Raw genomic sequence first — 25381 nt, forward strand, 5'->3', positions numbered from 1 at the left:
TGGGCTATTTGTCAGGATGCCCTGTGGGTTACATCTCCCTCTAACTTGCTCTCTTCCTCTTGGAGTAAAACGTTACCGGTTCCCCCATATGGTATATCCCTTCCTCATGCAATGTGTCCACTCCCGTCTCGCTCTTCCACACACAGTCCATAAACGGTTTCCCCGAGCACCCTCGTCGCGGAGTCTCTGCTTAGCGCCCCCGGCCCCCGCCCCACTGCTTTTAACGTGAAAGCGTTCCTGGATTGCACTCCAGTTGCGGTGTATATGTGTCTATCTGAGCTTCTCTGTACTTTGGATATGTGTGTGTCTATGGGTTTCTCTCCGGAACGCGGGGGGCGGGGGTCCCCGTCCGGGATACACCGTATCCTCCCCCCACCTTTCGGCTCCTTCCCTGTGTGTGCGAGTGGGTGCGAGACGCGCTGCGTCTTTCGGGTATGCTGAGCGTCTGCGAACCTCCTCTCCCTAGTTTGGTATCTTGCTCCCGGGTGAGCGCTAAGTGTGTTGAGTTCTCGGGTGTCTCTCTCCCGAACGATGTGTTGGTCTGTGTCTGCCCAAGACGCTGTGCGTCTCTGGAAAGCGAAGCGCCTGTGTCCTCGAGTCCCAGGGAATACAGTGTGTCCCCCTCCTCCTCAACGCGAAGGGCCTGTGTCCCAGCCTTTGCCAGTACACGGTGTGTGCCGCCTCCATACGCGGAGTCCCAATGTCCCCCCTGCCCCGCCATACGCGAAGCGAGTGAGCCCCCATCCCAGCGACTATAGTGTGTCCCCCTCGTACGCGGGGCGCCTGTGTCCCCAAGTCCCTGGGAGTACACGGTGTGTCCTACCCCATACGAGGAGCACCTGTGTCCCGTCTCTGAGGGTCCACGGTACCTATGTCACTCGGAAAACGCGGACACCTTGTGTCCGCGGGTCCTCCCTAGTTCTTGGTACACTGTGCGCTCGCCCTCGCCTCAGCCGAGGACAGCGTGTTCATCTCACTTCTCTGCCCAGGGCCTCTCTCTGTCCTTGGGACCAAACCAGCCAGGAAATCCGCGGGCGCCGTCGGAAAGTCCCGCAGCGGCGGCGCAGCCAAGCCAGGGCTGCGGCTGCCTCGGCCCCGCCACCAGGGGCCGCCCGCCCGCCCGCCTCCTCACAGCCCGGCACCCGGCCGGGCCGGGACCGCGGCGTCAGCCACCCTGCCCGGCCCTGCCCTGCCGCCTCGGGCGCTGACGGCAGCAGCGGCGAGCCACGGCTCCGCTGGCCCCGCGCCGGGTCCCCGGACACCGGGAGGCACGGCCGGGCGATGAGGAGTGCCCTTTGCCTCCCCGAGTCTGGCTAGTCGGCCGGTTTGCCCACTCACCTTGTGGCTCTGGTAAGTCTCGAGCGCCCGGATCGCCGTCTCGGTGAGTTTCACATGCAGTACTGTGATGTTGTCCTGCCCCAACCGCCCGCACGACAGTCCGTAGCGTTGCTCCTCCTGCAGGCCCGCTGCCCCCCCTGCCGCCATCTTAAACTCCCCGGGGTGCCGCCGCCGACGCCGCTAGGGCTCTAGCCTCCACTGCGGCCGCGGCTGCTCGGGCTTCTGCAGCCGCCGCCACAGCTACGGCCATCCCGCTGCTGACGTACTGTCATATACTGCGCGCAGCCAGACCTCGGACTGCCACCGTCGCCACCCGCCCCACCCTCCGGCTCCGCGCCCCGCCCCGGGCTCGTCTCATTGGCCTCGTTCCCTTCAGAACCGCCCTCATTGGCCGCCCTCCCCTCTCACTGGGCGGGGCCCAAAGTCGCTGGAGTTTTGCTCCCGGGACGGGACGTCCGAGAGGTGAAAGGCTGACGTCTAGGTGACGAGCCAACTTAATCGTTTCTGACGTCACGTCTAGTCGTCTTGGCTCACCGGCCGCGATTGGCCAGGCTGGCTTGGGGATCTCCTGCTGATTGGAGTCCAGTTTACTTGGTCTGGTAGCTTGGAATCCGAGCCTGGGCCCTAGGGGAGGACAGTAGTGAAAGTTAGGAGAGCACGGGAGTCTCTTCTTGTGCTGGTGGCTCTTGGAGGGGAGGTTGCCCATCTCAAGTATGTGAGAGCATGACAGTGACCAAGTAAGGACTTTGTTCCCCGACAGCTGAGGAAACTTGTGGAGTTTGCTGTGTGCGTGTGAGGGAAAATGAAGGAAGCGGAGTCATTGGAGAGCTCCTCAAAACTCCGTTTAGTACTGATGTTGAGCAGATGGGATTGGGTGACTCCCTTCTTCGTCATTTCACTCTAAACTTGAAATTAGCCAGTCGTCCATGGGCTTTAGGAGTTGTGTTAGATTTTGCGGAGCATCTTAAGTACAAAACCATGCCGAAGGCTTAAATGCCTTTCGTATGGTGGGCATAGGATAATAGATAATTGAACTTCAAGGTCTCTCCCACACCAAGCCCAGTTGTGATCCCAAAGGAATGGAACACTTTCCTCTGGAGTTCGCCGTATGGGCGCGGTTGGGGAGTATCTCCTTTCAAAGGACCCTAGAAGAAGAACTGGCATTGACCTAAATTAAAAGAAACATCGACACCTCTCATTCTCTGATTCTGTTTGAGTTTTGTCCATTTTATTTGATAGGGCTGTGTGAAAACCTAGCCAGCGTTTAAGGCTACGAGACGAGCTATGGAGGTTAAGTAGAGGACCCAGGGGCTGAGGGATGAGCGCTGGCTTGCGCGCTTTCCATTCCTCGCGACGGTTGGTGTGTAGGCGTGGCTAAAGGAGGGCGTCTAATCTAGAGTCCTCTTCAGGCCACGTGTCAATAGATTGACCAATAGGCTTCCGATCAGAGAATAGATTAACTGGATGCTCAGAAACACCAGATGAAAACAGACCATTGAAAGGTTTGTAACCGTTGAAAGGCAGTTTTTAAAAAATTACTTTTTTTCCCTTAAATTTGAGATGCTTGTTTTACTCTCAGTTGTAAAACCTTGTTCCGTTCCCCAGGAACATTTCCCATCCTTTTAAATAGGTTTAGGGCTGTGATTTACCATGATTCCACCCCCCTACACCTGAATAACTCTCTTCCCCACCCTACAGCTACACTCCCTTTTGATTCAGACCCTCAAACATTGTAGGTATATAATGTGAATTACAGGGTGAATTCTCTTTTCCTGGCTCATGTATGAAGTGGAAACACCTGTATTAACTGTTGTTGCATCACAGGAGAGCGGGTTGTAAATTGACTTAATTTCAATCCACTAGAATTGGCTAGTTGTTAAGACATGATTAACACTTGTTAATTTAAGTTTACTTTAGTGTTACTACAGTGTTAATGATCTTAAATTCATTGAATAGGGAAATTAAGGCAATCACCATTGAAATTGGATTAAGAATTTTACTTTTAGAAGGGAAGTAGAGGCTTTATTAACTAAGTTTCTCAGTCTTCCAAAAGTAGAAACCTTACTCAAATAGTTTATATCTAAGTGAACTATAGTCCAAAAAGGATTCTGTACTTGAATTATTCTTTTCTCTTGTTTGTTTTACTTTGATAGGGAAGGACTGATTACATATCTAAAGCCTTAATTATTGTGGGGGGGAGGGGAGGCTTGACCAGAACAAGTAAAACCTGTATCCCACTGCTTTTCTGGTGAAGGTGGGTAAATCCCCACCCACATGACATCCTAACTAGGCCTCATCTTACTCAGAACTTTGATGACATCCAGCAGGGCGGGGGAGAAGCAAAGGTGGTTTTCAGTGTAGTTTTCAAATGTCTGACCTGAAGCTTCTTACTACTGATTTTTTTTTCTTAATTCTCATGCCCTATTTCAGTGAGTAACAGATCTTTCTGGAGGTAATATCTTTATTTTATTTTTTATTTTTCTTTTATTTTTTAAATGAAATCAGGAGGGTAATATAATATTATAATGGGTTAATGTTTGTAGTTTTCCCATTTTGAGCTCTTCAACTAAGGAAGAAGGCAGTGATCAAATACAAAGTAATATGGTAATCTAGTAAAGTCTTCATTGATGTCTCACAGGCACAGTACACATTAGGCCTGCCTAAATCGCATGGTTCAGTTATGATGCTTATAAGGATAATTAGTTTTGAGAGGGGCTGATGAAAGTTGCTTTGGGGGAAGATTGCCATTTTATGCATATTTTCTGTATCTTTATTCAGTTTAATTATCAAATAATCATTGAATGCCAACTAAATGTAAGATGCTGTGGAGGATTTAAAAATTAAACTGTATAGTCTCTAAAGGAATTTTCTGTTTGAATGTGGCAAGTGAACCAACATACTCAAAGCAAAGCAATTAAAGAATTAGTAAATGCTAACTTGGATGGCATTGGTGATAAGCTCAAAAAATTCAAAGAAAGGAGAAGTCTGAAGACTTTTTTGTGGAGGCAGTGGAACTTGAACACTTCTCAAGGGCCAAGTAGAGTCTAGATAAGTGGAGGTGGTATAGATGGAGAGAGGCCAGCTAAAAATGATCTTAATGATCATTCTAGCTGAACCCATTACTTTTATGAATGAGGAACTCAGACCCTGTTAACTTAAAAGCAACCTGCCTAACCTATTATAACCAGAGCCCAGAGCCCACAGGTTTCTAGTTTTCAAAGTCTACTTTAGTGATTGCCAGTGCAAAAGGCCATTCTGTCTTATACCTGTATTAGCAGTTTTGTAAGTTATTCCTTAAACCCATCTATACAAAAAGATAATGCTTACTAATGTTTTAATAGGCAGTGGCTTCTCTTAAGAAAAGTCAGCACAGAACCTAATAGAGTTATAGCATAGAAGCTCTCTAGATGGAGAATTTCCAGGTGTAAATTCTTTCCCCTTGGAATTCTCCCTCCCTGATACCTCCCCCCACACCCATTGTGTTTGACCCACGTCATTACCGGTCATTACCCTGCTGTCCTTTCAAGACTTTGCCCAGCGTTGTATAAAATCTCCCCCTTTCCTTGGACACAACTGAAGTAGGAGCTTGATGGGTTTAAAAGAACTTCACTAAATGTTTGTAGAGAATAAAAGTAAAATACCTATAGGAAGGGCATAAATATTTGTTGTGTAAACACAAGTTTTAAGTTGAACAAGTATTATTATATCATGTGTGAATATTTTTTTACTCCATTCAAGTATAAGAAATGTCACATTGCGTTATTTATCATCATCATCATCATCATCATCATCACTAAATCTGGCTCTGAGTCTCCCCATCTCACTAGATGGTGTAACAATAGATTCACAGATCATGCAAAGGCCCCAGCATATATGGGGAGGGCTCTCTGGTCTATGTCCATCACTGTTGGTATCATCCATTACAGGTTCAAGGATTTCTCTTTAGAAAGGATTTGGGATGGACTGCAATCTAGATGGAAGGAACCAAGGGACATGAATTGAAGCTGGGTTTACATAGCAAACATACTGTTTTTACCTAGATTGTGTATTTATTTGGGGGTGAGGTTAAGGTTGGCACTGGTGGGAATCATGAGGAGGGAGGCTGACGCTCTCCCTAATCATGTAATATGATGATGGATCAAATCCACTTGATTTCCTGAAAGGGTTAGCTCATCTGGTAACTTTGCTGAGGCTGGCAGCCTTGGGGTACCAGATTCAGCCTCCCTCTCCAGTTGGGTGCTGAAAAGACACTGGACTTGGGCTGTCCCCTCTCTGGGATTGGCAGCTTCTGCTTCTTCCCATCCTGGGAGATGCTATTCATCCCATCTCCAAACATCTACCTCTATGCTCCCTTAGTCTCCAGAGTTCCTTCCTCCTTCTAGGACAGTCTGGTTCTTCCTGAAAATTGTGATCTAGGAGTAAGGAAAGTCCCCTTCCCCACTGCCATACCCTCCTCCAGTTCAAAGCTCTTCTTCACTCTTGGCGGGGCTGAGTAGAAGGCCAGGTGGGCAGGGCTTTCTCTCATTCTTTCAGATATATTGAAAACACAGCAACAACTTTAGCTTTCTAAGATAGAGGTACTCAGTCTTTACTAACATGTTTTTGAACTTTTTTCTCTGTTCCTTGCCTTTCCCCACTTTAAGAGCAGTCTCTGGGAAGTTGTATGTCCTTTGGAGGCAAAAAAAACTCAGATTTGATTCTCCTGCACACCAAGAAAACTCCTTCTTTCCTGATTGGGGATAATGTTCTCTCCCCCAAATTTCACCACATAGTAACCGAAGTGTTTCTTTCTCCCACATGATAATTGTTTTATGGCTGTTCGGGGTAGTGCATAGTGTCCTGAAAGATATCATATCAGCTCCGAGAAGGAGAAGAGTGGTATAGGGTGACCTAACAACTCTTACCATTTCTATCCTGTTTTGTACAGAAAAAGAGCACATGTATTTCTGAATAAACTGAGGAGTTAAGAAGAAAGTTTTTTCACTTTTAAACATGCTAATAGTGGGCCAAATGCCATCAACATCAAGAAGAATTTTGATAACTAATAAAAGCTAATTCTTGATGGGGCTTTGAAGTTTAAAAGCAATTAAGTTACATTATCTCTGAATTTTCTCTGTAACTCTGTGAGGTAGCCATTGTTTTATACTTGTGTTACCTTTGGCGTAACTGAGGCTGAGAGAGGCTGTGTATCATCCACTTAATAAGTGACAGAGCTGGGCCAGAACCTGAGTTCTCCTTTTCCGAATCTTGTACATCTACTTTTGGACGTGGCTCTAAGGTCTGAGGAGTTATACTGAACTTGTCAGTATGTCACAGTGAAATTACTAAAGAGAAAAATAATTGTTTCTACTTTCTTAGGCAGGTTCGGGGTTGGTTTTGTTGTTGGTCTTGAAAGGAAGACTTAAGTCACTTGACTCACCCTCTCCACACATGAAATATCCTTCTAAATAGCAAGAAGGCAAATAAAATAAACCATTCGTTTGGTTTACTATAGCTAGCACATTGACTTTAGTGACATTTTTGAAAGTTAATTCTATTTTTATGTGTGACATATATAATTTGTGATATTTTGAAACCTTTGGCATAACGAATATGCACAGTTATAGGTACCCATTTGGAAAAGCTCAGATTATAATTTTAAATTATTGTAAAGATTTACAGTTGTCATATCTTTGCTTTTATCACATGTTGTTCATATCTATGATTTATTTGATAACGACTCTTTGGTCAAAAGCACAATCCCCAGTAATATCACTAGTTCCCATAGGAAAATGCCATGTACTTTATGACATGGTTTCTGCAACATATTATGGCAAAAGGCAGAGAATAAATGTGTTACACATATGAACACACACGACTTTTTTGTTTAGAATTAGAGAGTTAGAATTGTAGCCATGACTGATCCCATTTTGTCTTCAATCAGCCATTTATTCAGATATCATATTTATCATCTTTGATCTTTGCATTTGTTATGGCCTACATGTCAGAAGTTTTTGCTATTGCTTTGGATTTTGGAAAACTGAGAACCAATATGATCCTTATGGGTTAAAATATTTACAGAATTAGAAACAAGGCAGTATAGTCCAGTAGAGGATATACAATATGATGTGAAGCATATTAATTAGGTAAGAAGCACTATGCAGGCACTAATTCAGTGATGTAGGAATTCAGGATTGCTAGAACATAGCTCAGAGTGTTGGGAAGAGCTTCATGGAAGAGTTAGCGTTGAAATTTCAAAGGTTTGAAGCTATAATAATGAGAGTATTAAAATATTCTAAGTTTAAGGATCTTATGAGCTATCATAAGGTGTTTTGGGGGAAAGACAGTAGTCTGTTTTAACTGGCATATGGGGCACATGAAAGTGGTTGTGACACATGGAGCCAAAAACATGGCATTGGAAATTTACTTTAAAATTAGAAAATTTGAAGGCATTTTTGAGTTTGCAATGACAATTATCCCAGAAAGCTTACTGTACAATATTAAAGTATGAGCTCAGAAAAAACTTTTAAAAATTTATTTTAAATTTACACAAAGCAAAATTTACTTTTTTTGTTTTATAGTTTTATACATTTGACAAACAGAACCGTTCTATCACCCTCCCCACCCCCACCCCCCCAAGAAAAACTCCTTGAAAATACACTGTCCCTTTGTGGTCAGACCCTCCTCCCTCCCACCCTTAATTCCTGGCAACCACTAATCTGTTCATCACTACAGTTTTGCCTTTTCTAGTCTTTGCCTTTTGGTTGGGGGCAGATTGACAAGGAGTGTGGACTTTTATCTGTGAGAAATGGGGAACTGTTGGAGGCTTCTGACCAGGATGTGGCACGATCTAATCCATAATCCATAGGACTGCCCAGGTGACAGCAGTATGAGTAATAGATTAGCATGGGGGGATACTGGCAAGAGGGAGCTAGGTTAAGAGGTAGAAAATAATGAGGCCCCATGCTAGGGTATTGATAATGGGAATGGAGAAAAGGAGAAGGATATCAAAGGGTCTGCAAAGGTAGAGTTAGCTGATTTGGCAGTTTTATTCGGGTATGAGAGGTGCATGAGCATAAGGAATCAAAAGTAGCCTAAATACTAGCTACAAGTTTGATTTACTAGAAGATAATATATGACAAGCAATAAGGAAATCAAGAGAAGGACCTTGTTTAGGTTAGAGGTACTGATGGATTAAATGTTTGGCAGGCATCTGAAAATGTGGGTCTTAGGCCTCAGAGTCCACCCCATTAAGTAATAGGAGGAGTTGTGGAATTGGACAGACTTTCTGAGGGAGGTTATGAGGAAAGAGCACGAAAAAGGAAAGAACTGGGGAGTATTCCCAAATCCCATGCCCACTGTAAGGGCTGTATACCTCCTTCCTCTTTAGAATTACGACTATGGTGGGCCACCCTTACTGACACTGGTATAGAGTGCATGAGGCGTATGTGTGTCCCTGTGTATGTTGCCAAGATTTTCCCAGTAGTAACATCGCTCTCAGTCATTTGCATTCAGATGTGTGTTTTGGAGTAAAGGTAAAAGGGGTGGAATTAGTAGCCACTCCTTAAGTATTGTACTTATTCAGTGCATACCCATGGAAATGTGTTGGCCTTGCACACCACATTCATTGGGAACGGCAGAAAGTAGGCGGCCGTTCATTGTTGTAGGTAGTTATTGGGGAGCCTGAAGGTACTTTGATCTGGAAAGTATGGGGGACAAAAGAGATTCTTGGGAAGAGAATAAGCAAGGAGACCAGTGATCAGAGGAGGCTCTTTATCATTTGTGAGTTTGAAATACAGTACTATCAGTGGAAATAGTGGGCAATGTGAAGCTTAAATGATAATTTGCAAAAAGCATTTAGTAAAAGATCATTGTTATTGGTAATAGCCATATATTTACTGAATACTGTCTGTCCTAAATGGATCGAAATTTCAGTTTAATCCTAGGAAATATGCCACTAGAAAAGGAATACATTTATCTCCAAGAGCTGGTATTGTTGCATAGTACTAACAGAGATAAGGCCACCTTCAAATTGTTATAGCAAATTCATTTTAATGATAACAAATGAACAGAAATGTGTTTGATTATCTGTAATCTGATCTTGGAAGCGGGGCCATTAACTGAGAATAAAAAGAACTGCTCTCTGTTTCTGATTCTGTCCTTCTAATCCTTGTCGTGCATAAAATCACTTTTCTTATGTATAAAATGAATCTGGGTGATTTAAAGCTCTGAGTATTTGAATTGTGGCATTTCTTTTCAGTATTTCTCAACTGAACCAACATAAAAAATATTAGAAGTATATGGTATACTTCTATATTTGATTAACCTGCAAAAAGAGTATTAGTCTCTAACAGGGATATCCATATTTCTTAAAAACAACAACCATCCATAATGTAGATGATCTGTTATGACTTTGACCCCTGCTGAATACACTGGGACTGCAGTCAGCATATTGTATCAAACTTCAATAGTGCAGAAAGCCAAGCAGCATGATTTAGCTTTGTAAAATGTTGAAAAATCTTGTTTTTGCATAGAGGAAGGAGTCTGTCCTAAGTAGATTTTGACTTGGTAAGCATATTTGCCTCATTTTTATATTCCTGAATCTTTTATTTAAAAAAATTTCTATTTTGTCTTTTTAAAATTAGCCTATTTTTTACACACTCACTCTAAGCATATAGGTTTGAACAGATTGGTTGAACGTAATTTTTGAATATTTGCCAAAACAGAAACATGGCATTGGAAATTTACTTTAAAAATAGAAATTTGAGGGCATTTTTGAGTTTGCAATGACAATTATCCCAGAAAGCTTATTATAAAATAATTAAAGTGTGAGCTCAGAAAAAACTTTTAAAAATTTATTTTAAATTTACACACAGCAAAATTTACTTTTTTTGGTATATAGTTTTATACATTTGACAAACAGAACTGTTCTATCACCCCCCCCCCCAAAAAAAACTCCTTGAAAATACACTGTCCCATTGTAGTCAGACCCTCCTCCCTCCCACCCTTAATCCCTGGCAACCACAGATCTGTTCCCCATCACTACAGTTTTGCCTTTTCTGGGATATCACATTGAATCATACGTTACATAGCCTTTTGAGTCTGGCTTCTTTCATTTAGAATAATGCGTTGGATATTCATCCATGTCGTTGCATGTACCTGTAGTGTGTTCCTTTTTATTGTTAGATAGTATTCCATTTTGTGAGTGCTCCATAGTTTAGTTGCCAATTGAAGGACATTTAATTGTATACAATTTTTAATGATTATGAATCAACTTGCTATAAACATTCACAAATGGTTTTTATGTAAATATAAGTCTTATTTCTCTTGGGAAAATACCTAAGAGTGGGATTGCTATGTATAAGTTGATAAGTGAATATTTAACTTTATAATAAACTGCCAAACTATTTTCCAAAGTGGCTGTACCATTTTTCCTTTGAGAATTCAAGTTTCTCTCTGTACTTGTCAGCACTTTGTATTGTCAGATTTTTTTTTTAATGTTAATCATTCTAGAGGGGGCATAATAGTAGTATCTCATTGTGGTTTTACTTATTTATTTATTTTTTGAGACAGAGTCTCACTCTGTTGTCCAGGCTAGAGTGCCGTGGTGTCAGCCTAGCTCATAGCAACCTCAAACGACTGGGCTCAAGTGATCCTTCTGCCTCAGCCTCCCGAGTAGCTGGGGCTACAGGCATGTGCCACCATGTCCGGCTAATTTTTTTTTATATATATATATATATATATATTAGCTGTCCAGATCATTTCTTTCTATTTTTAGTAGAGACGGGAGTCTCGCTCTTGCTCAGGCTGGTCTAGAACTCCTGACCTTGAGCGATCCTCCTGCCTCAGCCTCCCAGAGTGCTAGGATTACAGGCGTGAGCCACCGCATGCCCAGCCTCATTGTGGTTTTAATTTGCATTTCCTTAATCACTAATAATATAGAGGATATTTTCCTGTGCTTGTTTGCCATCAGTATATCTTCTTTATTGAAATATCTTTTCAGATTTTTTGTCCTTTAAAAAAATTGGGTTGTTTTCCTACTGTTAAGGTTTGATAATTCTTCATATAATCTATATATAAGTTCTTTGTCAGGTATGTGATTCGCAAACATTTCCCCAATCTATGGCTTGTTTTTTCATTCTCTTAAAATGTCTTTTGCAGAGCAAAAAAAGGTTTTGAATTTTGATGATGTCCAATTTATCCATTTTTTCCTCTTTTGGTGCTATTTCCAAGAACTCTGCCTAGTTTAAGGTCAGAAAGATTTTCCCATATGTTTTCCTCTAAGTATTTTACAGTTAGTTATATGTTTATGTTAAGTCTATGGTCCATTTTGAGTTAATTTTTTTATTAGCACAAACACATTTATTTAGTAACAAAGGGGATGATCCTAATTAAACTCACACTTCAAAATAGTTGCATATAAAATGTTTGTGGAGATTGAACTGAACTTGTTCATTCCCTCAGCTAACTCCTGTCCAAAGTGATGGATAGAATTTTTTTTTCTACTTCTTCATAGACCCAAGTATAGGTGACATTGTTCAGGATACAGTCCACTGCTCTTTGCCCATCTTTTAACATTTTTTGTTATTGTTATTTCCTTTCCTTTTCTTTCCTAATGTTGAACCAATACTCCATTTGTAAAGTCGTGGACAATCTGAATTTTTCCACCATCAGTTATAGTTTCTTAAAACTTCTCTCCCAGGGTATAAGAAAACTGTATTGGTTTCAAAGTGCTCTCAGTTTTTATGATGAGGTTTTTGCCGTCATAAGAGATGATGCAATTTGGTCTGGCCATTGCATGCATTTTTCACAGAACTATTTCCACTGCTGTTTCCTTCATGTATTCGTCAAAGCCTTTGCTGTCCACCAAGCACCATTGTCCTTCCAGCTGCTGAATGGTGGCCATGGTGGCATGGGCAGAGCAGGGTCTGGTGAGGAGCATCCTGAGCTGAGTTCTTTATATAAGATGTGAGGTATGTGTCTAGGTTCATTTTTCGGCATTTGGGTTTTCATAATCTGTTAAAAACATAATCTTTCTCCATTGAATTACTTTTGCACCTATGTAAAAAATCAGTTGACTATAGTATTTGTGTAGGTCTATTTCTGGACTCTATTCTTTCTTGATCTGTGTGTCTGCTTTCACCAATACCACACTGTCATGATTATTGTAGCTTTATAGTAGAATTAACTTTTGGAAATCTCTGCTAGAAAGAAACAAATTCGCTCAAGCACTCCACAGTCAATTACCTTTTCAATCTTCTTATCCAAGAAAATGGATTCTGTCTCAAGAATTTTAATGTCTTTAATCTTCATTCAGTTTATATGTTGATTATAAACTCAGACTATGTTGTAGCCATCCTTCTACACTTGATCTTAGCCAAAAGGCTGAGAAGCGATAGCCGTACTTCTAATATCCCTTCCCAGATAGAAAAAGACCCTTGTGCACTATGGCATTTAACTTGAGCTTCCTCTGCATCAAAGTCAAAATGTAAAAATTTACCCAAAAAACCCATCCTGTAAGCTACCATCTGCAGAAGCTCCCTTGAGGGGCTTTCCAGGGAGCCACTTCTTCCCAGCCCTACTACTCTGCCTGAGCTGCCTGGACAGTGGTGACACCTTACCACCCATTGATAACCAGCTTCCTGTCTGGTGGAGCGGCAATTGGTGGGAACCAGCTGTTATGATTCATCCCTTTTAAAATTTCTGCCCTTTGAGAAGTGACGCTAATCGAACCAGGCTGAATGGTTTCTGATTGGGAGAATTTTCTTTATGAAAGTGGTTTGATTTCTAGTGCCTCAGCAATTGAACTTTTTATTTCTTAACAGGTATGCTCCAATTTCTAATTTCTGTCTGAGCTCAGTAGAGAGATAAATGTTTTCATCAAGTGTTTGTACCGGCTGTTATTTCTTCCTGAAAAACAAACAAGCATGGCAACTTCTCTAAAAAAAAAAAAAAAAAAAAAAGATGTTTGTATTACCAATTCTTTAATGATTTTACAAGCTTTCTGGCTTCTGATATTCTCGAAAAGGCAAAAAATCCCCTGCCTAAGATATATGACTTGTTACATTTGGATTTGGTGAAAGAATTCTTTTTTTTTTTTTTTTTTTTTTGAGACAGAGTCTCACTTTGTTGCCCAGGCTAGAGTGAGTGCCGTGGCGTCAGCCTAGCTCACAGCAACCTCAAACTCCTGGGCTCAAGCGATCCTCCTGCCTCAGCCTCCCAAGTAGCTGGGACTACAGGCATGCACCACTATGCCCGGCTAATTTTTCTATATATATATTTTTAGTTGTCCGTATAATTTCTTTCTATTTTTAGTAGAGACAGGGTCTCGCTCTTGCTCAAGCTGGTCTCGAACTCCTGACCTTGAGCGATCCACCCGCCTTGGCCTCCCAGAGTGCTAGGATTACAGGCGTGAGCCACCGCGCCCGCCCACCCGGCCTGGTGAAAGAATTCTTGAGAGTGCCTGAGGGGATAGCTTCACATATCTTGAGGGCATAGACTTTCTCTTGGGTTACTGAAGCCAATTTCATCCTGTTTTGTTTTTGATCATTTTCTTAGCTCTGATAAGGTTATAAATATTATTTAAAACTAGAAGATTTGTTAGCTGGTTGCAGCAGTTTACAACCACAGGGACAAACTGTTGTAAATACAATGAAAAAACAACATAAGAACAAAAAAATTGTAAATATTGATAAGGGAAAGGTGTATTCGTTTTTATGAGTTACACAAAGTTAACATTGTCCTTACTTCAGAGACGATGAGAGAGCATGTCAGGAAGGAGAATGATGGTAGTCAGGGACATACCAATCATGGTCTGGTAGCATGTGTGGGAGGGAGAGCCTGTTAGCAACAGCCTTTACAGGATGGACCAGATTTCTTCAGCATCTCTGCAGAAATCTTTGCTACATAGAGAATCACACCCCCAAATATAAGAAAGTTAAGTTGTGGCTGGAAATTTTCTAGTACTAAGAAGTACTGGTTTCCTATAGCCAATTAAAGTTGTGCTAGAAGTTTAATATTTTGTATTTGGTGGTTGCAAATTATTTTTAGCTTTGGATTAGTGATACTCTAGGGCAGAAGTTCTCAAACTTTAGTGTACATAAGAATCATCTGGGGATCTTGTTAAAATTTAGATCCCTGGGCCCCAGCCCTCAAAGGTTTAGATGTAGTAGGTCAGGGGAGTGGCCAAGAATCTGCATTTTAACAACATACTCCTTTTGGTACCCTGAGTCATTTTCCAAAAGGTTGCAACATTCTCCTATTAAAAACTATTGCCCTTCAACTGAATTTTTAAAATACTATTTTACTTAGCACAAGTAAATACTGTGCAACGTAATGATGATTGAGTTTCAGAGTTCCAAAGAAGTTAGCAATAACTATTAATAGTTTAGAATCCCTAGGTGTGAGCGAAGATGTAACATGCAATGAGCAGTATATGTAGACTTAAGTTAAATTTCTTTCAATTAGAAGTTATTAGTTACACAATTTCAATTTCTAGGGCATCTGTGCATCCACAGATGGCATTAGATAAGGGAGACGGACTAGGCATAGATACCTAGGGAATTTCGCAAGGTTCTTTTATAATCATTTATTGCCTACTGTGCCCTTAATGATGTTACTCAGGATCCCATTAAGTTAGCTGTGAATATAGTAATTGGTCCCCTGACAATAGCCAGGGGGGAGTCAAATCCTGTGGCTCCACCCAATTCTGGTCATGTTGGAGACAAGATAGAAATTGTTGCTTGTAATCTTCAAGGGCACTTTCCTTTCTGGTGATAAGGCACACTGTGCTCCAAAGGACATTTCTCAAAACACAGCAGGAGTCCCTAGAGAGTCCTCCTCCTCTAATTCAGGCTGGCACTTATAACCTACTTTTAAAAGTAATTTGAAAATCCCATCAAACACAAGCGATCGAAATCCAGATTCTCCACCAGCTATTCTGTAGACCTGGCATTTCATTGTTTCCATCTGCCCACATCAATAGCTTAAATATATTTTGGACAGGATTTTTCTCTGCCTTTGTTGATACTTAGGTAAAATGGAGCATTTCTAGTGACTAGACTCAAAGCAACTGCACAAATGAATACGATGCAAATTGGTTCTCTGTCTGTAGCAACGGGAATCAGATTTGCTGACCTGGTGTTCATACTCAGACAAAGTACTGCAGTTTGCAGAATTAAAATCTCAAGCCAGAGGTTATTATTCCTCCCTTGTTGGACTGAATCCCTGTGCTTGTGGTTCATATATGTAGCTGGCTTTTGAAACTTTCTAACTTTTCATGGCAAAATTAAACAAAGCAAAGAGATTCAGATATGGAAAGTACTTTAAAGAACATCCAGTCCCATCTTTTACCTAATTTTTGAATCTCATCTTGCTTCTACTTTAACTCTCCCACTAAATTGTTAGCTTTTTAAGGGAGACAATTCTATCTTACTCATGTGTGTTTTTAATCACCATGAGATTTTATTAATAATGAAGTTCAGCTTCTTGAGGAAGAAGGCTTCATTTTGCACAACTGGACTAAATAAATATTTTTGAATTTGATCATTAAGTTGGCAGGTTCTTTTCTCATTCCCTATTTTCCAGTTGCATGACTTTGGCTGCCACATTTCCAAAATTGAGATTCCTGCCTAATCACTTACTAATGGATAACCCTGGGCAAGTTATTTATCTTCTTTGTGCCTTAATTTTTCTTTTCTGTAAAATAGTAGCATGATGATGATAATAACTATCATCTTTGAGGATGATATTATAGAGCATGATTAATATTTATTTGTCTAGATTAAGTAGATACCACTAATAATAGCTACCATATTTTGAGGACTTTCTTTAGTGTGTTCATGCTGCTATAACAAAATACCACAGACTGGGTAATTTATAAATAATAGAAATTTTATTTCTTATAGTTCTGGGGGCTGGGAAGTCCAAGGTCACGGCACCAGCACATTCTGTGTCTGGTGAGGGCCTTTTCCATAGATGGCATTTTCTCTCAGTGTCCTCACATGCTGGAAAAGGCAGAAGAGCAGAAAGCAATGAACTGGCTTTTGCAAGCTCTTTTATAAGAGTCCTAATCCCATCCATGATGGCTGTGCCCTCCTGGCTTAGTCACCTCCTAAGGCCCTCCCTCCTAATACCATCACATTGTCAACTAAATTTCAACACATGAATTTTGGGAGACAGTCAGACCATAGTAAGGACTTATATGCCCCAAACTACAATACATGCTTTATGTAACTATCTCATTTAAACTGATAAAAACTCTACGAGGTAGTTGTTATCCCCATTTGGCAAGAAGGGAAAGCAAAGTTTAGAGTCTAACTATCCAAGCTCTCAGAATGATAATAGAACACTGATTGAAATCCACATTTGTCTATTCTACTTTCATTGCTCCCTCCACAAAGATTTTCTTATTATCTGTTACTGTAGTGCAAAGAGCACAGTAAGGGAGTGTGGAAAACTGGAGAGGTTATGCTCCATCTGATAGGAACTGCCACCATGCAGGAACATGGGCTTCCAGGTTTTCCCATTTTTCAAGAAAATGTGGGAACCTGGATTTTAATGTTTTATGTATGTATAAGTAGATATACACATATATGTATACTTATATAATTTATATTTATAACATTTATATTTGTAAAATATAAATATATGTTTGTGTATATTTTATGTTGACAGTTACTTAAAAATATTTTGAAGTATTGGGTGGGCCAATTGAGAACACTCTGAGGAATGGCTGGATTTGACTTGTTTGTGTCCTTTGACAGTCTTTTGGATCATGCACTAAAGGAAGCTGTGTTTCAGCTGAGCATGCTTTCCTGATCACCACCAGCCAGACTATGCTGCCTTGATTTTAATCATTTCAGGATGTCTTTTACACGATTTCTGTCATCCATCCTATTTGCACTGGTGCTTTTTGCCCTCTCTAAAGTTGGTCTGCATTTTCTGTGTTTATTCATCTCTGACTGTATTTCATCTAGTAGAATTCTACAGTACCAAGAATTATATGGCATGCTGTAGGTTCTGGGAATAGTTTAAAGGGTTGCGGGAATGGGTGGCATAAGCCAGGCTGTAGTGGAGCCTGTGGGTGATCCTGGACCTGCCACTTATTTCATTGTGTCTTAGTTTGTATTGCTATAAATATATACCTGAGGCTGGATAATTTATAAAGAAGAGAGGCTTATTTGACTCATGGTTCTCAAGCTATACAAGAAGCATGGTACTGGCATTTGCTTCTGCTGAGGGCTTCAAGCTGCTTCTACTCATGGCAGAAGGGGAAGAGGAGCTGGCGTGTGCATGGCAAGAGGGGAGGCAAGAGAGAGGAGGAAGTACCAGGCCCTTTTCAACAACCAGTTCTTAGTTCTTAGTAGGAACTAAGAGTGAGAACTCAGTTAGTCTCCCAAGAATAGCAGTGAGCCATTCATGAGGGATCCTCTCCAAACACCTTCTACCAGGTCCACATTGGAGATCAAATTTCAACATGAGACTTGGTGGGACCAAACAAACCATATCTAAACCAAAGCATATTATTTGACTGGACCAAGACAATTTATCTCGATTAGCCTCAATTTGTCATAGGTAAAGTAGAAGTGATAATAGTACCTATGACACAGGGTGAAGCATTAAGTGACTGAACATATGTAAAAGCACTCAAAACGGTCATTAGCACATAAAATAGACACCATGCCCAAACCGCATCTGGGAGATTCTGATCAAATTGATTTGCGGTGGGGCTCAGGCACCTGTATATTAAAAAAAACTCTGTAGATGACTTTAATGTACAGCTAGGATTGAGAGTCACTGGACTAGATGATTCTCAAAGTCTAGCCTAATTAGCAGGGGTACAGGCTTACATGTTTATACTTCCTGCCCTTTCATTGTATATTCTATCTAGAAAATACTGTGGGAAAACAGAAGTTATTTAAGAGTTGGTGAAAGTATTACACAGTAATGGTTATGATTATTTAGTAAACACATACTGTATATACTTTATTATGGTAAATCTTTCATGAGTCTCAGATAAGCAATTTTTAAATTGAAAATATAATAAGTTTTTAGGCTACTTCAACCCCTACAATGTAATAGGGAAATCACTGTCCTACAATATAATATGTCAAAAACAAAAACAACTGCATGATTTAGTTAACAAAGTTAGGATAGGTATGCTCATGAAGAACAGAAGAGAAAATTAATTGAGTATTTGGAGTCTGATGAGTTGTAATGAACTGGGTTATCATGTGGCGACTTAATGGTGCCATTGAATGAATTAACACTCCTTAAATGTGGGAAATTCACACTCAACTTCATCAGTCCTGTCAGTGAATTGGTGGGAGTAACCAAAAGAGCAAAGTAAATTTCTGAAAAAAATACAAGTAGTTCATATTAAATAATGATGGGTATCAGTGGCATTAGGGCCCTATTTTGTAATGTTGCCAGTGTTCCCTATAATATTCATTGCAGACAAACTGGGAAAATACAGAGAAATAGAAAACAGAAAACTAAAGTCACCGGCAATCTCTACACCCTGAAACAACTATTGTTAAGAACTTTATATAACAATTCCTCCTAGCTACAAGTATATATACAAATGCATGAAATTAAAATTAGGGTCATACTACAGATAAAAATTTGCATTTATCCTATTAAACAAACTCACTGAGAGCACCTTGCAAGACAAAATAACTTTTAAGCACTTGCCTTCTCTTTGGTTACACATGACATATGGTCAATAATAATATTATAACTTCAAGATAAAGTATGTAAGTAAAAGGAAACATTGACACTGCCCAGGGGAGTGAAACAAGACTATGAGAGATAAATAATGTGCTATTTTTTAATATAATTTTTTCAGTCATCAAAAAATTATTTATGGGGAAGAGTTGAAACAGGCAGGGATTTAAAATTAGTTGCGGAAAAAGTACAGGATCTCAAAAATGCTTCAGAGAAAATTGGTTTAATACACTAGTGATCTTTTTGGGAGTGGTCCAATGAGTACTTATTATATGAATGAATTTAAGAAGATCTAAACATTTAAGAATATAAACATAGTCCTTAAAACCTTAAATCCTTTACTCTCTGTCTTTTAAGACTTACTGCAAAGTCTCCCTTTTTTCTGTATTTTCTAATGCATAGGAATTTTTTTATTTATTTATTTTTTATTTCAGCTCATTATGGGGGTACAAAAGTTCAGGTTATATATATTGCCCATGCCTCCCCATCCCCCACAGTCAGAACTTCAAGCGTGTCCATTCCCCAGACAGTGCGCATCGGCACTCATCAAGTAGGTATACACCCATCCCTTCCCCCCAGCCCCCACCTCTGTCCGATACCCAATTGGTGTTATTCCCAAATGTGCACTCAGGGAAACCAGTTTGCTGGTGAGGAATTTTAATTTTTAAAAGGAGAAGTGTTACTGCTGATTACTTCCTTTGTGGATATTATGTAGAAAATATGGAAGTGCACTTGGGTACTACCAGGTATAAACAGAAAGAATTGGGAGATCTGTGCTTACGCTTCTTGGTGCTGGCTTGTATTTTCCATGGTTGAAATTCTTTAAAGAGAGGGACAAACAAACCTCAAGTTGCTAAAGGATTCTTGGAGACATCTTGTAATGACACTGCTTTTGGTGCTCATTAGGGTTCACCGTTGGGCCCACAAATCTGCCAAGTACGTGCTGAAAGTTCATATTTTGATTGCCAGTGGCCTTTGAAGCACTGGCTACATAATTTGAGGGGCCTAGTGCAAAATGAAAATATGGACACCCTTGTTTAAAAAGCAAAAAAAAAAATCCCTTGTTTAAAAAGCAAAAAAAAAAAAATAAAATATAAAGCTTTTTTCATTCTTCCCCAGTCTTTTCCTCAACCCGTCATAGTGTCTTTATTTGTTATTTAATGTTGCACATGCTTGGGCAGGGGGTTACCTGCTGGATGAATGGAAATTCACACAGGGCCTTCCTCTGTGACTAAGCACTCACACCACCCACTGACTGTTGGGCTTCCCTTCTGCCATCCACTGGACCAACACAGGTCTTGGCAGGTGATGGAGAAGGCATGTCAGGCATCTCCCTTCCTCTTGTGCCTGCCACCTTTGGAAACCCATGGTTTCTGGGGATCTCCATGCCAAATGTGCTAGGTACCTAGATCAGAGATGGATAAGAGACCCTTACCCACTAATAGCCATGAATGTGCCATGGCACTGCCAGTCCTGAACTGGGATGACTGCCACCATGCCTCACCCTGAGATGTTTCAGGGAGCAACACAAGCTCCTACCAGGGCCAGAGGTCAGCAACAGTTGCTGGGTGACGACAGGGAGGGAGGCCTCGGGGTCCCAAAGGGCAAGGGTGCAGGGAAGCAGGCAGCTGAGAACCCATCCCAGCAAGGCAGGGGAGCAGGCAGGTGGGTGAGCTGAGGCTCCAGTCTCTCTCTGTATACTATATTGCTTCATTGGATTTCACTTACAAAACACAAACTCAAAAATAAAATTATTAAGAATTTTAAGATAGAGTATTAAATCTCATGGGGGAAATGAGTCTTCTGTGTACAGTACCCTGCATGACTGAACTGGTTGCACACCAGTGAGCATGCCCTGGGCCTCTGGAATAAACGTTCTGCCACTGAAATGAAGAAACTAGTTTTTTGTTTTGACAGAATGAGAAATACTTGAATATCACTTTTCTTTCTTGTAGAGCGGTGCTTCTAAACTTTAATGTGCATATGAATCATCTGGGATCCTTGTTAAAATGCAGATTCTAATTTAGAGGTCTGAGGTAGGGCCTGAGGTTTTGCATTTCCAAGTTTCCCGCTGTTGCCAAAGCTGGGAGTGTTCCAAAGCTGGAACCGTTGTCCCCTACCCCTTTAAAAAACATATTATTTTGAAATAATTATAGACTCACAGGAAGCTGCAAAAATCTACATAGATTCCCATGTACCCTTTGCCCAACTTCTAATGGTGACATCTTATATGTAATTCAATACAATATATAATACAACTGTAACACAATATCAAAACCAAAAAATTGACATTGGCCCAACACAGTTAACTAGACTACAGACCCGATTCCATTTTTACCATTTTTTTACTTGCATTCATTTGTGTGTGTGTGGTTAAATGCAATTTTAACCCATGTATAGATTTTTTTAACTGCCACCCAATCAAGATACAGAACTGTTCTGTCACCACAGAGAAATTCCCTTATGCTATCCCTTTATTTACAGCCCTCAAGGATGTATACAAGCCTAGGGGTTAAGCATATTACTCTTATAAGCTATGTGACCTTGGCTAAGTAACTTAACATCTCTATGTGTTTTCCTATCTGTAAATTGAAGATGATTACAGGGCCTAACTCATTGGGTTGTTGTGCAAGTAAAGTGCATAGAATAGTCCCTTGCAGAGTAGAAGTGTTCATTATCAATTAATAGTATCATTAACATTAGGATTTGACTGGCCTTGGGTGCCTTCTACTACCAATTGTGTCAAATTTTGCTTCTTTGTATCTAAACTATTCATCTCAACAAATTTTACGTTGAATATTTACAGATTTTTAAAGATAGAGTTTCTTTCATTCAGGAATTCTGAAATAATTGATATGTCATCTCATTTTATATTAGTAGCAGGATTACTTTTTAAGTTTTAAAAAATTAATTTATAAAGATAAATGCCCAAGATGTTCTTTACAACATTATAATGACCAAAAAGAGATAAAATAATTTGGTTATTTATTTGGGAATTTGTTCAATTCTATACCATGAACATAAAAGGATGAGGCAATTCTACATATGTTGGCTAAGATGCTCAAGATGTATTAAATTAAAAATAAACAAATATTGCAAATAAAGGAAGCCAGAGACAAGAAAATACATATGGTATGACTATTTAAAATCTAAAAACAGGCAAAGTTATAGTGCTTAGTGATATGTACTTAGGCGATAAAATTAAAAAGTAAAACAAGGAATTGATGACTCTAAAAGTCAGGGTAGTGGAGCCCTTTGTGGGGGAGGGTGGCGGGGGTAGTGATTTGGAGGAGTTATGAGGAAGGCTTCTAGAGGGCTGGCAATGCTTTACTTTTTAATCTGGATGGTGATTGCAAGAGGGTTCACTTTGTTGTTTTGTACACTTATCTATGTGTATATTAGATGTCACAATACTATTTGAAAGCATATTTCATAACTGCGTTAGGCACATTCTATGTATATTCATAGAAAATTTCACAAAAGATCCACACACAAAGAAAGAGAAGCTTCTGGGTAACTGAACCTGTGGAGGTTCCTGCAGGGTAGAATGCTCTGAGAGAGCATGGAAGCTCCATGCCGCTTCCCCCATACCTCGCCCCATGTATCTCATCATCTGTATCATTTGCAGTATCCTTTATAATTAACCAGTAAGTGTTTAAAAAAGGAAAGAACGAACGAACTATGGGCATTTGTTATTACCTTTGGGTTGTGGGAATGTGGGGTAGGGAAAATGTCACTTTGCATTTTACGGTTGGCATTTTCTCCATAATCATAAGTTACTTTATTTAAAAATACCCCTCAAATATTATATGTGAATATAGATTTCTCCCTTTTCATGTGCTTCTTTTTTATTTGAATTTTCTTCATAATCACATGTTACTTTAAAAATATTCTCTCAAAATTTGCGTATGTGTTCGTGTGTATACATATTTAAGCTTGGAGAATTCTGGCATAATACTTCCACAGTGGTCACCTCTAAGGGTCCACTGGGGATAATGCATTAAGAAAGGGGAGAACTTTATATTTTATAGACTTCTGATTTGTTTGAATATATTTTCTTTTACAGTGAACACATGCTACTTTTTAATTCATAGCATACACCAAAAGCGGTATATAACATATTTCAGCATATTTTGTTTTGTAGGCAGATTAGATATGGAGAGATAGAAAAGGGCCACTTAAAAACATGTCAGATTTTGGGGGAAGGCTCTGTAGGAAAAGATACCCTAGAATACAAGCCTATGCCTCTGCACCAACACACACATGCCGGAGCCTCTGATAATGGGCTAATCTTATGGAATCTTTAACACTTAAGTACAGCTCCTGGCCGGGAGAAGGTATTCAAGAGTTATTTGTTGGATTTATTAGAAAACAGAACACATAGCAGTGTTTAAATGCTATTTGACCTACCACTAAACTTTCACTGCTTATTGATACTTTAGGTTTTTTGTTTGTTTGTTTTAGTAAGAGGGTTGAGAGGGGAAGAACATGATTGGTAGGATGCAAGTGGGTGATTTCTGGAAAAAATAAAGTAAAATGTTAGCCTTTTAGGTCAGTTAATATTTTTGTCTATTTTCTAGAAGTATAGGAAACTTTTCAAATTGTTAATTAACAATGATACTATATCCTAATTGTTCTATGAAGCTCAGAATAAATGACCTAAAATTCAATAAGAATGACTCAGCCAGGCAAGAAAAATTCACTCAAAAACCCAATCTATTATAGGGAAACAGCACTGGTATTAATCAAAGGTCTGATATTGAAAGCCTCTGAGAAATCTGAGTAGATTCTACACTTTGTTCTTGATAATTAAGCATTGCCAACAAATAATAATCAATAGTAATTTTTTTGTTTGTTTGTTTTGGCAGCAGAGGCAATCAAGTATAGAGACACAGAAGTGAGCTTCTTACCAAAATAGAGCTTCTTTGGGACAATGTCCATCACTGGTATAAAATTGCACTGCCTCAAAACAGTAGTGACTAGCCACATGTGGCTACTAAGCACTTGAAATGTGGCTAGTCTGAATTGAGATGTCTTGTGTCAAGCACACACCAGATTTTGAAGACCTAGCTTGAAAAATAGAATGTAAACTGTTAATATTATCAAAATATTAATAATGTTTTTTATATTGATTACATGTTGAAATGATATTTTGAATATATTGGGATAAAGAGTATTATTAAAAGGCTGGATGTGGTGGCTAATGCCTGTAATCCTAGCACCCTGGGAGGCCCAGGCGGGAGGATCGCTTGAGGTCAGCCTGAGCAAGAGCAAGACCCTGTCTCTAGTGGGGTGTGGTGGTACGCGCCTGTAGTCCGAGCTACTCAGGAGGCTGAGACAGGAGGATCTCTTGAGCCCAGGAGTTTGAAGTTGCAGTGAGCTAAGCTGATGCCCTGGCACTCTAGCCCAGGCAATAGAGTGAGACTCTGTCTCAAAAAAAAAAAAAAAAAAAAAAAAAGCATTATCAAAATTAATTTTATCTGTTACTTTTTATTTTTTTAAAGTGGTTACTAAAAAAAAACTTTTTTATTTGAACCATCATCATTTTAAGAAAGTTACTAAAAAATTGAAAATTACCTACGTGGCTTACGTCTATGGCTCACTTATGTTTCTGTTAGTACTAGTAAGGAAGGTTTGGATGAGAAGCAAACCAATAATCAGCATTTTCACCTCCTTTACTTTCCAGAAGAGGGAAAAGAATTCTAGGAAGGGAGATGTGTTGCTCAAAGGCATAAACCTGGTTAAGAAGTGAAGTGTGGAGCTCTGTTTCTGTCTCATGTTCTCTGGTTTATACAGCTGGCACCTAATGGAAAATTCGAGGCCAGAGTAACAGACTTCTTGGGATATTTGCACATTGGGCACCATGTTTCAATGATTAAAAAAAAAAATTCTAGGGATTTTTAATAAGATTGTGAGTAGATATGGGTTTGGGGACTTTAATGTTCTATTTTACATAATCCTGTGTTATTTTTAAACCTTGGATATGTATTACTATTAAAGAAAAAAAGAGGCCTGGGGGCGGAAGCAGATAGATAATATTCAAAAGAAATGATGGCTTGAAATGCAAGTCTGGAGATAGTTGAAGTGGATTTTTCTACCATGATCTTCTTTGACAGCTGTAAACACCCTCAGCTAATTTTTTCCACTCTCTTTGGGTTTTTTACTTTTTACGTTACTAAAACAAAATCAACTGGCACAAACAAATTTTTGAATCTGCAGCTGTAGCTTGAAAAACCTGTGTTTTCCCTACTTTTGTAAGCGGCAGGCCTGTAAGAATAATTGGTGATTTTAAGAGAATTCAAGTCCTGCCTTCCAAAGGGCACTTGCCAACAGACTA

The 25381-nt window shown here is 39.9% G+C and overlaps 1 protein-coding gene across 1 annotated transcript in view; it reads right to left on the bottom strand.

Annotated features, from left to right (window-relative positions):
* The window catches only part of ELL2 (elongation factor for RNA polymerase II 2), a 78522-nt gene extending 76935 nt beyond the window's left edge, over positions 1-1587 (bottom strand). Inside the window, exon 1 of the mRNA XM_069492170.1 lies at positions 1339-1587. Within this exon, the coding sequence (XP_069348271.1) occupies positions 1339-1485 (147 nt within the window). The 5' untranslated portion in view covers positions 1486-1587. The remainder of the gene's footprint in view (positions 1-1338) is intronic.
* Between the last annotated feature and the right edge of the window lie 23794 nt (positions 1588-25381).

Source organism: Eulemur rufifrons, chromosome 17 (genome assembly GCF_041146395.1).
Source record: "Eulemur rufifrons isolate Redbay chromosome 17, OSU_ERuf_1, whole genome shotgun sequence".
Taxonomy (NCBI): domain Eukaryota; kingdom Metazoa; phylum Chordata; class Mammalia; order Primates; family Lemuridae; genus Eulemur; species Eulemur rufifrons.